Raw genomic sequence first — 18,080 nt, forward strand, 5'->3', positions numbered from 1 at the left:
ATTGTTATTGCTGATTCCAATCTTTCTTTGTTTCTTTTATTCGCTATACCCACCCTTGAAGTACAGGCTTCATGAATAGATGGACTCTGTGAGCTGTACCTAAGGGTTGGCTCCACTTCCTTCTCTCCTTATCCCACCACCCTCCCTGGGGATGGGAGAAGTGCACTCACTATTAAGGCCAAAACAGTCAGTGTGGAAAAGAACAAATAACCCTTGTCTTTCTCGCCACTAAGATGTTTTCATCATCTGAAAGTGTTCACTTACTCAAGCTTGCAAGTGCAACAGTGCTTTATATGCATGGGGGTATACACAAATCTTTATGTACAGGGTGGGAAAACTGCTATCACACAGCAGAAGTGGGACAGATCTGAGGAATTCTGCCAGGCCTCTATTTTCAATCATATGGAATCCAGTAAATCACTATTTGACCACTGCCCTACTATCCAGACAAACGTCATTTGGCCTTTTTGTTATCCAGTTTACAGCACCCAGGAGGGGGGGTAAAAGCTACTAAATAAAAGAAAACTATTCCTAATACAGTGGCTGGAAAAAATAACTAATGAAAGGGTCCTTCTTTTGTCTTTCAGCTCACAACTCCAAATTTTCCTGTAGTAGTCAAGCTGGGACATGCTCATGCTGGAATGGGGAAGGTAAGTAAAAGAAAAAAAGAAAAAATACATATATATATATCTGGAGACAGATCCATATGTGGCACAGCATTCCTGTGACTACACATGGCATGTGACCAGCCAGCCAAGGGGTTAAACCTCCCCGCAACGATCTGGGTCGCACTGCTGTTCCTGTGGGAGAAAAGCCCTTTTTCCGCTGTCACGCACTCGGAGACAGGCAGTGGGATTGGGTTGGAGGCTGTCTGGGATGTGGGAAGGGGGGCTGCTGAAGCATGGGGGAAAAGCTGGCTGGGCTGAAGTCATTAGGCTTGTCTTTTCTACATTTTCTCTTCTCCTGAAAGTGGAATTGTTGTTTATTCAAGCACCTGTAAAGCCCAGCTACACCCCATAGCACTCACAATGAGGAGCTGTGGTGCTGGGCTTCTGGAGTGCATTATGGTGACTTTATTCAAAAAACGGGAGCCCTTCAGTTATTTTTTTTTTTCCTCCTTGCAAGGAAGAACAAGACCTTACAAAGCAGAGTAGCTGGTTGCCTGCCAAGGAATCCTGAAAAACAGTTCACTACCCAGAAGGACCTGTTTGTTTTTCCCAGGCTCTCTGGGATCTTTATTCCCCCGGTGAATTAGCAGCCCCTGTTTCTTGGGGTGACTGGGCTCCCCAGTGAGGCATCACCAGCACTTTCCTGCTGCACTTGAGTCTCCTCTTCCTTGAATATATCTTTTCAAAAGACATCCCCTACCTGTCTAAAACTTGATTTGTTCAGAAGTACAAAATTGAGGCATCATTTCTGAATCCCAAGTGAGTGGTGCATGAACTTTGTAACTGATATGCCTGTGACAGTGCCTCCCTAGAGCAGACAGATCTTCTCCTGGCCTCATACTTTGCCTAAAAAATATATATAGTTACACCAAATTTAAACTTGGTACAGTTTGTTTGCTTGTGCTCTGGAAACAGAAGCCCTTTCTGGCTTTCTGGATTGCACATGGAAGATCTAATAATCTTTCTTGCTTTGGTTGCAATGTTCCCCTGTCTGGATGGTAGCTGCTGGGGAGGAAGTGGGCACAGATCCCTGTGCCAGTGGTGGAATTGGCTTTCAGCATCAAGGAACAAACATGTAAATAAGCAGGAAATGTTGGCTAATACATTAGTGCTGCCTATGTTAAGCAGGCAGAGGTGTCACTGAATTACTGTGTGTGTTGACAGTCTAAAGGTGCTTGTAGGGAGCCACTAATTTGTTCCTAGGAAGGATTTCATTAGCAAAAACCAACCAAGACAAACCAGGAGGAAAACCTCTCTCTTGAGACCCTGCAAGCCTGCATGTATCTGGCTGTTCTGCCATTTCACCTGTAATGCAGGGAGAGCTTCCTGTGTCTCAGGCACCAAGGATCCTTAGTGGCTACAGAAATGAGGGCAGAATCAGAGAAAAGTACTGCAATCTTAACAGCATTTACAGACAAAACTCTCAGCAGAACATTTAGTTATTGTCTTCCACACCACACACCAGATCTTCTTCCACCTCATACTTTCCCTCCCATTTTATTCTTTAATTATGTTGATTTTTGCTGTCACAAGTTACAGAGGAAGAGAGTTTCTATTCAGACTCCTGGCACAATTGTACACAGAGGTACAAGGAGGGTATGTAGGAAGTAGTTCCAGATAAAGATAGGCTAACAGCCAGCATTTTAGAAGAAAGGATTGGTCTGAGGCCAAGTTTACTTTAGTCTGTTATGAAATTAGTGACTACTAGCAAAGTCTGCATGTGCATTTGGGCACAGAGTTTCAACACTGCTCTGTTCAGTAGATGGGGAAGGTACAGGAAGCAAGGGTTGTTGACCTTATGGTTTTAGTTTGGGACCTTCTCCAGCCACAAGCAGTCTAAAGGAAAGTTGAGACTGATTAAATTTTCTCTCTTCAGTCTCACTGCACTTCATTGCACAGAGCAAAAACAGTAGGGAGAAAGAAAAAATAAAGAATAAATCATTTCATTTAAAACACAAGTAACAAGAATTTGTTTCATGCTTTTTTTTAAACAGTAGTGTTCAATCCCAAGTGGGACTGAAAAAAGAAATCACAGAAAATATCAGAAGAAATAGAGAGAAGCGGAATTATGGGTATACTAGAAAAGTAACACCTACAGATAAAAAAAATCAAACCTACAATAAAGTAAAGAAGAAGAGGGAAGTTCCCAGGAGATATTATTATGTTTCTAACTGCCATAATGCAAAAGCAATAACCAGTGAGATTAGAGAGAGCTAAATTATTTCCTTGCACTGGTCTTCAGAAGTAGAGATGATAGCAGGAAGCAGCAGGTCTTTATCTGTAAAATGTACATAATGTGAAAAGAGATTTGCTTTTGGTTTGATGTGTGCAACAAAGTAAATGTTAATAAAGCACCTGCATCAGGTCACGTTAAACCAGTGACTGGAGAAACAAAGGATAGAATAACCAATGTATTAGCCAAAGTACACATGTGAGTATTAAAACAGTACTTGCTGCAACAAATGGTGCCAAGATATGGAGCCATGTATTTGTACCTGTACCTGGTGCTTCAAAGTGTGTGAGCATTCAGGTTACAATGTTATTACCAACAGAAATTGTCAAGGAAGTACTTACTTTGTTGTTGTTGTTGTTATTAACAGTAAAATCAATTGTAATGGGAGGCACCAACATGTAGAAGAATGAGCAAAGATGGGAAGGCCAGGCAGTGTTATTCTTTATTTGTCTGAGGCAGTGGCCAGAAGCCAGAAGAATTCTGGATGCAGAAAATGCCTCTTCCCCAAAGAGCTCCACCATCTGTTTTCATGAAGATTTGTGTCATTTCACAGTTTTCTTCAGTTTCTCTGTGATACAGACCAGAGGAATTATACTGATTACCTGATACTTATTGCTAATTCATGTTCCTAACATTCTTGGCAGTGTAAGTGCTGAGTGTTTACTATTTTGCAATAATTGCTAGAAGGAGCATAATTATAATAGATTTTCATTTTCACATATTGTTTGTTTTGACATAATTTTCACAAAATTCACTCACCACATTTTTTAATCAGAGGGCTGAACAAAGAATCCTCAAAGCCAAAATGAAAAATAACCACATTAGGACTTGTACAGAACAGGCTCTATTGACTGCCTTCCCCTCCAGGGTGGGTCACCACAACTGTCTTTAGCTTGGGAGAGGAACAGCTGCTATTCAGGATCAGAACCCAAAGGGGTGGCAGTACACCATTCGTGAAAGAACTGCTCTTGCCAAGTGATGTGTGCGTGTGAGGTGCACACAGAGATGGAGAAAACAAATTTGCAATAAAAGGCATCTTTTGACATTTCTGTTGAGAAATGCAGAAACAACAGCCTCTCTATTGACTTCAACAGAGACACTAGTAATAGCCTTCACCCAGGAACAGACAATCTTCTAATCTAAAAAGAGAACACATGCCCCTCAGCCCCTCCCATGATTATCGTTATCCTCCTCCTTCCAAAATTTGGAGTCGCTTCATATTTCAGTCGCACTGGAAGCTCATAACAAGAAGTGCTCTCTGTGCTGCTGGCCCTGTGCAGTATCAATAAAAGTAAAATATTTGTAGAAATACTGCTTAGACACCTGTTTACAATGGAGTTAGCAGAGAAGGACCTTTCTCATGTTGTACTTAAGTTGCCCAGACTCACAGGATCAACAGTGCTCAAGGAATCTTCCAGGGAAACCATGGATGGACACTGAGAGGAGAAGTCTTTCCATGTGCAGAACAGAACTGCTGTTTACTCAGCAGGTCCTTAGAGTTCAAGTCATTTTTAAGCATTGTGTAGTTTGAGCCTACCTACCCTAGAAGTGACTGGGGGTCTTTGTTGAATAGGGAGAGCACTGCAGTGAGAAAGGAATAACACTTCTTCCTGACTCCGGATCTCATAATGCCAGAGCCCATGGAGAAGAATAAAGCTCTGAGTGTGTTAGTATTTGCCATTTGTGTATTAACATGACCCTAAAGTGCCCTAGGAACAGAGCCCAGTACTGCAAATTCACTCAAAGAGCCTCTTCACCTCTTCCTGGTCACATCATGAGAAGTAAGCAACTACCAGATCTACAAAGAGAGGAAAACTCGTATCTGTTCATGTGACTTTACATATATTTATATCAGTAATATAAATAAATAAATATATATATACGTATGTATGCATATGTATGTATATTTTGCTACTCCTACTTTATTTTTAGACCTCTCTAATTATGTCAGTTTAAAAGTCACCTCCTGTCCCCTCCTGCCCCATAATTATGAAAACACTTTCCCAGCACAAATCCTGGCTCAGATTAATTTATTGCATTGTAGAAGAAAAACTTGTTGTTCATAATAATATGGTCAGAGTTATTTTCTCTCTTACTGGATGGGAAAGACTTCTCTGCTTCTTTTTTTTTTTTTTTCTGGTATAAATATAGCACAAACTAAACAGAGCCACTCTGTAATGTAAAAATACTGCAAGGTTTTTATCAGGAAGGACAGCTCGTCACCTTGTCTCTCTCGGGACTGGAAATAGAATGTTCCAAAAGTGAAAGCTTTGAAAATCCAGTGTGCTAAAGAGGAAAGGAAGGGAAAGGGCTGCCTCAGTTTGTCAAGGAACAAATATTTTCTTTTAGAGAAGACAAATAATGACTTGACATGTAATATTCATTCACAACAGAGCAGCCCAATCACTGCATTCCCACTGACTCATGTTCCAAATGTCTTGAAAATACCAAAAACATCCCCATTTCTTGCACATCAGTCTGAAAGCTTTTGCTGGACACAGGAAACAGTGAGTGACCCAAGGCACCAAGGACCACAGCAGTCAAGACCTGGGCTCTGTATTGGGAAGGTTCAGTGCATTAAAGGCAGCAGATGAGGAACTTCAGTGTGAGGATAATAAGGAAATGTAGACGCCGTTGTGTCTTCACTATTTTGGGGTGGGACAAATTTAAGCCTCAACTGATTGTGTGTCAGTTGGATTGGGTATTTTCTGAGAATGAGAGCATAATTTAGGGTAGAGGAAAGGAGAGATTCAGGAAACCATTAACACAGAACTGCTCCTGAAGACCCACTATCCTAAGAAGGTAGGGTCCCTACAGAAGAGCTGAGAGGAGGCTGAGATGGACAAAAAAAATGCAAGCTTTGTGTGGCTGCACTAGTTCCTCTGGAACCGTGCATTTTCACAAGCCTACCAAGACCCAGTTAAACACCACACTGCCAAGTCCAGCCCTGGCTCAGCCTTGGACACTCACCTTCCAGCTGAGCCTGCCTCTAACCTCATTTTGGACACAGAAGGTGCTTCTGCAAGTTATCTCCAAAGTGATGTGTGTTTAGCCTGGAGGGCAGAGTTAACCTCAAAGGCAGAGTTCACGCCGGATGACGCTCAAGAAAGGCAAGGCTAGGGCAGTTCTAGCAGACTGGGATAATTATGGCACTTTGGCTAACTGGTTGTTTTTTCATGTGGCCACATTATGAAAGCAGAAGGGGACTGCAAAGCAATACCTTGCAGAGCTTAAGCTAAAGATGAGGGAGGAGAGCCATAGCCCTCAGACCCTGGTGTCCAGGAACACCTGGGATGTACTAGAGGCAGCAGATTAGGGAACTATGAGACAGAGGCAGCAGAAGTTTCTACCCAGAGAGATCTCTCTGAAGGAACCTGTGCTCACACAGACCTCAGGTGTGGCTCAGACTGCCCAGGAAATTGCCACAGTGGTGTTTCTGCTCTGCCAGAACCAATCCAAAATCCTGCCTTGCAAGAAAGGCTTCAAAACAAGATCTGCAACAGGGATGGAGCAGAATGTTTCTTCGTGACCTACCCTTTGGACTGCCAAAGGCAGAAAGACCAGTGCTTCTTGGGCAGACTCAGGATGGCAGCAGGTACCAGATGCAGGTCATGTAGTATCAGGCTCTGAGATGCCACCACAGGGCAAAGAGATGGTCACATCTGTGTGAGCACATCCCCAGCAATCCAGCCAGACTCCCTTTTCCAACAGGGAGCATTCTAGGGCATCATTGGTGCCTGGGTTAGAGAAGAGAGCCAGAAGGGAAGGAGGAGCTTTCCTACTTAGAAAAGGCATTTGTCAACACACTGGCCCAAACCCTTCTTAATAGGTCACTAAAATGCTACAGCAAACAGCAACTTATGGCTTCAGAATGAGTCTATTGCTGCTCAAACAGCCAGCACAGCTAAGCAAACAGGCTGCCAGGGCAGGGGCTGTGTTTGTACTCACTGTTTGCACTCCTCAATGCAGTTAATGGGATATAGCATTTATCCTAAGAAGGTTGCAAAATAAAAGAGAGAAGGGGGAAAAATGGCTTCCTGTTGGTTTCTTTTCAACTTCTTTTATCAGTTTCATATATTGGTCAACCTGCCATTTTAGAAGACTGATTTGTCTCTTGTTAGTTAAATTGGTAACTTTGCTCTGGATTGATTTTTAATAGTACTTTCTTAAATAATGCCCTCTGGTGTCACACTGCATCTACCCTGGCTTGCTTATGTCTGGGATTTTTTCTTCTGTTAGGAAAAAGGATATCTTATTGACAACTAAAAGGGTTACAAGGCAGGAGGAAATGATTTATACAAAATTTAAAAGTAGAAAGCTAATAAAATGGGGGACTCAATAGATAAGGCAGGAAAATAAATCTAATTTGACTGTAACTCGAGTGCTTCCTGTTTATGAAGTAATAACCTTACCCTGGGATAAACCAGCATTAACCCAGAACACGGCTGTTATTTTGTCAAATTTGGCTGGCTCTAACAATTAACAAATGGTGGCTCAGATTTCAGCTTTGGTGTAGTGATTATTTTGATTCCTGGTGGGAAATAAGGCTGTGATCTCCTACAAGGGGACTTCTGTGAGTTGCTTTCTCTGAAAAGTCCATGGGAAGTACTCTGGCACAGGCCAGGAAAGATGCCAGAGCTGTTTCCTGAGGACTGTGCAGTGGTGTAGCACTGTGGGAGTCATCTTTATTTTTCATTTCTTACTTTGAGTCCCCAGCAAGTCCCCCGTCTTTATTAACCCAGCTAAAAGTCCTCAAGCCCATTAGAGAGAACACTTTCAATTGCTTTCCTTCTCTCCCCATAGGGAAGGAGTGGTGGAGGGGAGGAAGAAATGGACCCTTCCTTTCCATAGCATGCTGTATTTTTGAGGAAACATCACATTTAACAAGATGAGCTCCTTTCTAGCAATATCAATATGGCCCAGTTCCAATCTGGAGAGGGAAGCTGTATGTTTTCCTCTGCTCTGGGTCAAATGTTCCTGGGCTGAGGATGCAAACATTTCAGTTTGGGCCCAAAGAATCTGTTGCTTAAGCACAGCACTTTATTTCAAATCCCACAAACATCCTTGTTCCAAGTAGGTCATTATATAATGGCTTTTGTATTTTCTCACTCCCAAAAGGGTCCGGGAGAATATGTTGTAACACGGTGTCAGTGTTGCCTGCCTTTGCAGTCCCTCCTGTGATCATCTCATCTGGGTGGGACTCTCTTGCTTGATGTCATTCAGCCCAGGGCAGCTCTTATCAGTGCAACAGAAATACCCAGCTCCAACACAGCCTGCATTGTTCCCGCTGGTGTTTTGCAAGTCCAGGCTCTGGGTTCCCTCTCCCATTCTCTCCACTGCCTCCAGGGCATTCCTACCACCTCACCCTGTCCAGAGCATCCCCATCAGACAGAGAGAGAAACAACACAACCTAGAGCAAGTCTGCTCTTCCTGGATGCCATGTAATGGTTGCCTGTACATATCCCCTTTATATTTGTTATTTCCTTTTTTTTTTTGTACCCTCCCTTCCCACAGATGACTGTCATCCCCCTCTGCTCCTTTCCTCAGCAGTTCCAGGATGGTGAGAGCACAGCCCTCACCACAGCAAAGGGGAGAAGGACTAGGGGTATTCAGTGGTCAGTAACAGGAGAAGCAAAGATGAGTTCTTTTTCCTATTCAGGCATCTAGAAGTGGTCACAGGTCAAACTGGTTGCACTTTTCACCTTCCCCACAACTGTTCAATTTTTGAGAGCTTTTCTGCAACAGGATGTGGCCAAATCTTTGGCCTATGTGTAAGCTGGCACTTACACAAAACAATCTAAACAGGGTAAAACAGGTTAGCAACAAGCTTGTCCCCTGTTCCCTAGTGAGGATGGCTCCCACCCTCCTATGGTTGGAAGCAGATACATAAAACAACTTGTTTGCTCTTTGCGAAGAAGCAGCAAATACCATTGCATGCTCTCCCTTCACTGGCTCCACAGAGTCTGGCATCACATCCTTTAACACACAGTGACACAGCTGGGAAACTTTTCTGGAGAAGAGACCAATGGGTTGTCACCCTCCAATGCACACTGAGCGAAGCAGGGTTGCAACCCCCAACTGTGGTCTCAAAGCATTACCAAAATACAAAGTGAGGGTAATAATGTAAAGAAAGTCACTCACTTGCTCATCCTTTTCATACAGTCGTGGTCTTTTGTCCACAAATTAATCCACCCTTCCTGCATATGTCCAGCCCTAAGGAACAAGACTTGTACAGGTTTCTCTGATGCACCGAACAAGTATTTGCCAATACACTAAAGGCCATGGTAAGAGAGATGAGTGAGGTGAAGTTGTCCAGTATGTTCTTTTTACCTGCTTGTTCAGTTTTGTTTTCCCAAATCGGTGAGCTTTTGTAGAGGTTTGATTATTTCTATTGTTTTGGTCATTCCTTGTTTCACTTTTTTTAAATTAAGATGCAGAGCATTTCCCATAATTGAATACAGATCTGTGAAAAGCCAGCTTCTCAGAAAAACTGTAGCTCATAGGTCTCAACTGCTTTTTCATTTCCAAGTGTGACTCAAGTCTAATGTCCAACCTACATGCCCATTGCCTCACACTCACACAAATCTCCCCAAGAGTCACAAGCTCCCCCAGAGACATCCTTTTCTTTCAGAATTTGTGTCCAGTCAAGAGACCTGCACAACTCCTCAAAGTCTAGAGGGGGTTAATGTGAAATGCCAGGGAACTGAAGCCTAGAGGTGGCAGACAACCACCTCTCATGTTGATTTCCTGGAATTGGTTTGTATTTCCTGACCACCCAAAATACCCTGTTTTCATCTGTCCCAACACGGGAAATAGCAGTTGCAAAGTTTGAATGAAGTAATACTTCTTAAGAGATTGAATATTTTTCTGAAGCATCCTAAAAGCAAAGAGCATTAGCAAGAGCCACTTGGGCAAAGGTCTAGCTGCCTCTAGGTGCCAGGTTTACCAGGGCTAATACATGAGGAAGGAGAACGGGATGGATTCACTCTGGGTTGGTTTGCTCTGGGAAACTTCCCTCTGAATCACAGAAGCGCTGCTGTGTCCTCACTGTATCTGTGTGGGATTTAACTGACATTGTGCTATTGTGGTGCAGAGATGACTTCTGCTCACAAAGTATTCATGTTCTTTTTGCTCTTGTCTCTTTTTCACTGGATTATGATAATCAAGGTCAAAGTTGAGAACCAGCACGACTTCCGGGACATGGCCAGCATAGTAGCCATGGCAAAAACCTATGCCACCACCGAGCCATTCATTGACTCCAAATATGACATCCGAATCCAGAAAATTGGCAGCAACTACAAGGCTTACATGTGAGTGCATGGTTGTGCCAGAGCAAGAGGGGGAGGAGACAGTGCTATGGTAGCTGACTTAATTTCCTTGAAGAATAACCCTGCTGTTCTCCTCCCACATCTGAACCCAGATCCTTCATCCATCAATCATCTTCTCCATTAGTCACTGTCAGGTCATTGTTTCTGAAATGTAAATCTCTGTCTGTTTCTGAGATTCAGTTTCCACTATAATGACTGTGCTCTGCCATCACCTCTCCATCCTGTTGTTGAAGGACTCATCTTTCCCAGCAAAATCCTCCAGCTCCAAGTACCCTCTAGTGGGAACTCAACCCACCCACTTACCACCTGGAGAAAAAAATACAAAAGATTGAACTAGCTGCAACTCCTGGAGTCCTACTGTCCAGGCCCTAGCAGCACCCCATCCTTCAGCCCACAGCAGCACCCTATCCTCTCTCCAGATGCAGACCACAGCACCACATCACACACAGGGCACAGAGCACTGGGTATGAATGGCTTCAGCCAGGGCAGCATGCAGAGTTTCTGTGGGAATTTTGCATGTGGAGAGGGAGGAGGAGGAGTGACATTTCTGTGAGTGCTCCTCCCTGCCCTATGGAGTAGTGAGGGAGGTGGCCTGACGGCAATCTTCAACACTGGTATGTTTAAAAGTATTAAAAAGCATTCAGCCAAACTTCAGTAGTCACCACACTCAATTAGAGATGTAACCACATGAGTCAGTAAGACACCTGTTTCTTACTACAAACCAGTAAATTAAAAAAGCCACACTGCACATCTTCTCCAGAAGCTCCTTATCCAACTACAGAATTCTGGACAAGTAGTCAGCTCCAGCAATACATTCTTCAGGTCACCAGATAAATTGCATATGTTACAAAACACCCACAACACTGACTTTTGGGTCCATGTATGCAAACCTCTAGGCCATAGCTCTGCTGAAGCATAGTTAAACAAGATTATCAAATGTACACAATCACATATTTTTCAGCTATAACTGCCTAAAATTCCCAGTTGGATTCCTAGCACAGTGATGTTTAAGAAAACTAGATAATGACTGAGTCACATTCTTCATGGGAAGGAAGGACATGGGGGACACTTGTCTACTTCATGTGATCTCAATGAAAGAAAATTTATTTTTAATTGAATCAGGTCAACAATAGCACAGTTGCCTAATACTACATTAACATCTCAGAGAGTCTGACTCAAATTGGCCAAAGGAAAGAAGGTTTAAAATATCAATTAAAATTCCCTATTCCTGCCAACACACCCAGGCTTGGCTCCAGAGCCTGCTCCCAAACTGTCTCTAACTGAAACAAAGGCCAAGTTAGCCTGACCATGCTCTCTCCTCAATTATTATTTGCACTCACCATGCACTCATCCAAAACAGGGATCAGAAATAATACCAGATGATTGAGGAGAGAAAGCAGTCACATTAAGACCTAATCCCACTTGAGAGTATAGCTGCACAAGCAATTGTTTACTAAAGAAAAAATGTTTTCATATTAAAACTTCATGAACAGAGAACACCTTAATGAGAAATGAAGCTCATTAGCAAAGAAAGCAAACAGCAAGATTCACCCAGTGACTTGCTAATCCAAGAGGTTGATTTAGACTGAGAGAGTCATTTATGGATGTGAACTTGGGAGAGTGGTATAGACAGTCCCACCAGGGACTATTCCTTCCACCACAGCATTAGACAAAATAGGTTATTTCTATGGTGTAAGTCTCTGTAATGTCCAAGGACAGAGGTAAAAGCACCCAGAATATCAGAGCTCTCATTGGTGTCCCAAATAGGAGACTCAAAACCATTAGTCATGCTAGCAAATCTCAGCCTTAAAGGCAATTCCAGCATCTGCAGTAGCGTCATACTGTGTGACTTGCTTTGATCTGTGAGCCATGGAATCTATCCAGTAATTTTATACCTTCACCCACACATATAGACTTTAAAAGCCCCTTTTCTTTTGAGAAAAGACTGCGCTGAAATTGTCCAGAATATGTTTACTTTGCACCAAGCATCTGCCAGAGGGAGGATGCTGCAGGGTGAGTCATGCATTCCTCCCTGCCCCAGATGTTCAATGCACTTCCTTCCAGACCATGACCCAAAGCTTCAGTTCAGTTTCCCATTGGCTTCAGTGCAGCAACTCCAGATTTACACTGCTAACAAACTCCTACTTAGCCCATGCCTTGAGCCAGTCTGAAAACAGCAGATAAGCAGCATTTGATACATGCCTAAAATTCCACCAAGTGTATTTGACTGCCACTGTAATACTAGTGAAGAGAAAATATGAAAACAGCTTACAGGGGAAATTGGGGCCAAAATTATGCTTCCACACTGACCCCAACTGGAGGCAAACAGGGGGATCATTTCCAGGCAAGACTCATGAAATGCTGTTCACTTTGAATTAAGCCAGCAGCTACTGAGTTTCAGGCATGGGATAGTCTTGCCACCAGCTCTTAGTAAGAGGGTAATATCCTCCCTTTGTAGTTTTATGAATGGGATTTCTGACCTTGTCACCTCCAATGCACTTCAGCGTGCTCTGTGGGGGATACCATGTCAACTGTGTCTAAACTAGAGCTACTTATAGACTGAGGTAGGACACCAATAGCTCTTTTATCCACTCATTTATCCACTTCTCAATGCTGAAGGTGTTGTGGTCAAAAATCTGTTTGAGGAACTGATGTCTAAAAGTCTGGGGTCCTTCTCTTTAAGATACCAACTGTACACTGTGTGGCTCCCTGATGTTTAGGATAGTTGGAAGCACTTAGCCTTTCAGTCCCTAAGAAAAAGAAGCAGGACATCCTTAGGAATTATTTTTTTTGTCTGAAGTCTCTTTTTTTGCTTCATACCATACAAAAAAGAAAACTGAAAAGAAGTTGTATAAGAAGCAGTTGGGATCGCTTGGTCTATTTAGCTTGGAGAACAGGAGACTGAGGGGAGACCTCACCACAGTCTACAACTTCCTCACACAGGGAAGAGAAGGGGGAGGCACTGGTCTCTTCTCTGTGGTGACCAATGACAGGACCCAAGGGAATGGCCTAAAATTGTGTCAGGGGAGGTTTAGGTTAGATATTAGAAAAAGATTCTTCATCAGAGGGTGGTTGGGCACTGGAACAGCTCCCCAGGGAAGTGGTCACAGCACCAGCCTGACAGAGTTCAAGAAACTTTTGGACAATGCTCTCAGGCACATGGTGTGACTCTTGGGGATGGTGCTGTGCAGGGCCAGAAATTGTGACTTCTGACTGAGAATATGCAGTGCTTCTTTAATTCTGTAAATTTAGAGGCACAGTTGATACCTGAACTGCTAAGATATGCTTGAAAGGGAGTGATCATGACAGAGGCTGTGGTGTAGGGTTTGGTGTCTGATCCAGTGGGCTTCAAATAAAACTCTTCCATTTCAAAACAGCAAGGTTGCCTAACAGGAAAGTCAGGAATACAGCAGAGAGGTGTATTTTAAATCTTATACCCAAAATTGGCTCGAGATGGATAGGCATAAACAAGTCAAATAAATCAGCCCAATGGCTTGAGCAGAGTTCTTATTTTGGGAGCTTTCACATGTCAAATTTCCTTGTGAAACTATCAAGCTGTGGTTTCATTTTCTTAGGGACAACATAGCTGCTTACATTTGGTATGCCAGGTACGTTTTCTAAACACCAATGTCAAATCATCTTGTCACTAATGAGACTCCAGGAGTTCCCACCGGTACAATTGGGATTTTGGATGTTCTCTGCCACTGCAGGGCAATTTTCTGTTAATAATAAATGTTAGCAAAGAGTGGTTCTTCCCATTGCAGAGCTGAGAAACATAATCCTAAGAATCCCATAACAAAAGAGAAAGAAAGGCTGAGGACTGAACACTGACCTCACAGGCCATCAAATGCTCATGACAGTCCAAGCTTGAGGAGAAATCCATTCTTTTGCTTAAGAAGTAAGGCAGCAAAATGGATGCTGGGTGAAGGCAACAGGCCCAAAAGTCAACTATATGAAAACACAGTTGAATAACTCGGCCCCCCCACTCCACTCCTTTAAACATGGCTACACAGACAGTTTAAAATTCACAGCAACTAAACATACCAGTTTGGAGGAGAATTGGAAAAAGCACTCCAGGGTGTGTCTCACAAAAGCAAAGGGGAGCCTTAGGTAGTCAGCTATAATGATCCAAGTTTATAGCAGGACAGGAGTATTAGCACTGCTGAACTCAGTTTTGTAAATTCAGTGTCTTTTGCACATGTTGCTGAAAATGTGAGAGAACTAGCAGTAAGGGTTCCCACAACCTCATATTGAAGTGCTGGATCACACCTCATACTCACCTATAAATCTCTACCTAAATTTTCTTCAGTGTGGAGAGGTTTCCTGGATGTATCCTGTCAGCTTGTTGACTTGTCCTGGCTTGTACACTATGGAGGGGTTATCTGAAATGTTGTCAGAGCAGGCTGTCCTTTGTCTGCCTTGAGCCTAGGGTCAAGAAAAAGAAAAAATTTCACTCCTGACTGATGGTGAAACCCAGAATATTCTAGCAACAACACCTTTTTTGGAAATTAACTATCAGTTGCAGCTAATGAAACTCCAAAGATTTTGAAATAAGAAATTCTCCAAGTCCGAAAACAGTGAGCCATCAGTAGGTCAACGAAAAGCCAGTAAAAAGACGGTATGATTACATATTCTATTACATCAGTACCACTGAAATCAAATTGAAGTGGACACAGAAGTACAATTGAAATCAAATTTAGGTAGACTCAGAATGTCAGAACTGATATTTTGTGAAGCTGCTTGGCCAATATTTGCCTGGAGAGCTTCTGTCCAAGGATGGAGGATGCAACCCATTGCAGAACACAAGGGTGATTATCCTAGAGATCTTTTACACACATTTCAGCTCCCCTAGGTCTGATGTATAAAGAAAGAAAGTACTCACAGAGCCTGATGTGTGCTCAAGACTCCTTGGAGGTTTCTCTGCCTAAAATCCTCAGTCAGTTTTTCATGAGTCTGAACAACATATCCTGTATGGAGTGTTGTTCAGGAAGGATTTGGAAAGGCTTCTGGGAGGAAGAACCTCACCTCATCCCCTCCTGTACAGGCACAGAATCAAGAATGAGGACTACAGTATGCGTGAGGATGGGTCAGGAGTCTATTTTCATGTTCAGGTTATGTTTTTGGTTTGTTTTCCTAGGAGGACTTCCATCTCTGGAAACTGGAAGGCAAACACGGGTTCTGCAATGCTAGAACAGATTGCAATGACAGAGAGGTAAGGAAGAGTGCTTCGAGACAGTATTAGCTATTCTTGGGTTAGAAGGGAGGAATTGTATTTCTGACTTTGGTTAATTGAGAGAACTGGTAAGTGAGGTCTCCTGGGAGGCTGGATAAAGACTTTAGAAGACTGAGTGTTTTCTTAAAAAAATACTAAGGACACAAAGGCAAACTGTCCTATTTTGAAGAACAGACTGAAAGTACAGCTAGAAACCAACATTGCTAAATCATTAGATCTTTATTGAATGTAACCACAGGAAACAGGACCAGCATGCTAGGTCAAGCACACCAGTACAAACATGTAGGGATAAAATCAGAAAGGTCAAAGCACAAAACACAAAGTAACATGAGGTTATTCTAAGTACATTACCAATGAGAGGGAGACACAGAAAAGAGTTTTTCTTCTGCTTAACAGAGGAAAAAACTGTCAGCTGAAGTGCTGAAAGCACTTTTTTGCTTTAGGTTCACAAAAGTGGTCATTGTCTAAGCTAAGGTCTTCTCACTGTTGAACAGAGCAGAAAGAATTCCCTCATGCATCTTACAGATTAAATTTGCAGATGCTGCTTCCATCTATTCAAATCACTGTGATATTTGCTAATACTGCAACTGCCTGACACTCTGGACTTATGGTAGCCTGCTTTGCTGTAACTCCTATCCTGCAGAACTAACACTTGTTCTCATTACTTTTCTCCATCCCATCTAAGTACATTCATAGATTTATAGAGTCCATAGATTACATGTAGGCATTCATCCTTAGTGGATTTAAGATTTTTTCAGATTATACTTTCAATTTGTCAGAGTCAGTTAATTTTGATTCCATCCAGTTTTGGTTACCACAACTGAAGAGAAAAAGCAAGGAGCTGGAAAAAGTCCAAAGGATAATAAAAGGAACATTGAGAAAAAATCTAATGAGTTGTTGAAAAAAACATGCAACAATTCTATGTAGTTCTATGTAGTTTTATGTAGTTTTCTACCTTCTTCAATTAGCAGACCACTGATATTTTTCCAGTAGAGGTGTAGACTAAAGCACAATGAATCCCTGCTTGCAGTGCAGAGGTTCACTCTCCTTCATTAACTATTACAGACCTGGAAGAATTTGCCCACAAGCTGAACACCTCTTAATCCTAAACATTAAAAAAACCAAAAGAGCACAGGATCTTTAAATATATGAAAGCATATTAATAGGTATTTCTCACTACTTACATTAAAAGTATAATATTGTAATAAGTAAATTATAACTTGAAAGGTTCCTTTGAACATTTCTTATATTTTCTTAAAATAAGGATAGCATAGCACAGAAATCGATTCTCTGAAAGGGATGGCAGATCTCTATCCTCTTTCAGACCAGATTAAAGAAATGTCTCCTCTTGGGAATACAAGAGTTGTGCAGGCAATCATCTAAGGCCCCTTCTGCACCTTTAGTTCTGCAGAACAGGGAAGCCAAGCCCCAAATCAGATGCTGAAGGTGACTCTGCAAGACCCTAATAGTACTGTGAGGACTAGACATAATGGTGTGTCTTGGCTGTTTATAACACAGCTGAAGCTAGACACATGAAGGGTAGACATTTTCTTATTGCAGTGTTGTAGGACTCAGATTCCTGCCAGCCTGCAACACTGTATTTTGAAGGTTTGTTTTGTTTATTTTACCATAGTTAACCACTCCAACCTTATTCAGTCATAAATTCAACAAACCCTGTTGAAATCTGTGAGTTGTCAGTGCATTAAACAAGGCAGGAATGTGCTCGAACACTCTGATGAGTAGGAGCAACCTGAAGTACCTACTGTATTGGACAGTAAGTACAAAGGATTGAAATGTTCGGGTAATGCAGAAATAACAGTAAACCCTCTGAAAATTCAACACCTAGTGCATGTGCATAAATATGCTCTTCACCCTGTAATGCTCCTCTTACACCCTGATGCTGCCAGTGCTCACCTCTAGCCAGCAAACGTTGAAGATGTGTATCTATCAGAGTCTGGTATGAACTACAATTCCCTGAGCCTGGCTGCTGAGCCGAGACATCCAGAGAGGTTCCTCAGGAACAGAGGCATTCCCACAATGCTGCTCCTGGATCCTGGGCCTCAGCACTGCATGAGGGGTGCTCTCTGTGCCTCCTGTCTGACTCCTGCAGTCCATCATTCTCCTCCTTATGCTACTGACTCCTCCTCATACACTGTCTTCCTTGGGGGTCCTTGGGTGAGCACACTTGGTCTCCTCATTAGGGATAAAAGAGCACTGGTAGTCATGTAAGTCATAATTTTTCTTCTTCCCAGAGACATTGTGTTCACACAAGTTGATCATTATATTGTCAAACTATGGGGACTCTGGCTGGCTTCAAGGACGTAAATTTGTTCTTTAGCCAGAATAGCTCTTTCCCCAGTCCCTGTAGGGTCTGCAAAATGTCAGTGTTTTCATGAGACTGTGGCCTTCCCTCCCCTCTCTGCATCTTGTCATAGTCCTGCTTACAGATCTGCTGTTCTGAGATTATTATTTTTATTTAAATGTCCAGGACCACGGCACAGCTGCACAGGAAATAAAACCAGGCTGCCTCATTCCTCCTCATTTGCACTGTTGGGGGATGTGGTCCCCCCATAATATGCCTCTTGTCATTATCTCTTCTCCTCTGACTCCAGGATAGC

At 42.6% G+C, this 18,080-nt stretch overlaps 1 protein-coding gene across 1 annotated transcript in view; it reads left to right on the forward strand.

Moving 5' to 3' along the window:
- The first annotated feature begins 592 nt into the window (after positions 1-592).
- LOC130264840 (synapsin-3-like) overlaps positions 593-18,080 on the forward strand; it is a 32,463-nt gene continuing 14,975 nt past the window's right edge. Inside the window, exons 1-3 of the mRNA XM_056513395.1 lie at positions 593-650; positions 10,069-10,211; positions 15,367-15,441. Of these exons, the coding sequence (XP_056369370.1) occupies positions 642-650; positions 10,069-10,211; positions 15,367-15,441 (227 nt within the window). The 5' untranslated portion in view covers positions 593-641. The remainder of the gene's footprint in view (positions 651-10,068; positions 10,212-15,366; positions 15,442-18,080) is intronic.

This window comes from Oenanthe melanoleuca, chromosome 1A (assembly GCF_029582105.1).
Source record: "Oenanthe melanoleuca isolate GR-GAL-2019-014 chromosome 1A, OMel1.0, whole genome shotgun sequence".
Classification (NCBI taxonomy): domain Eukaryota; kingdom Metazoa; phylum Chordata; class Aves; order Passeriformes; family Muscicapidae; genus Oenanthe; species Oenanthe melanoleuca.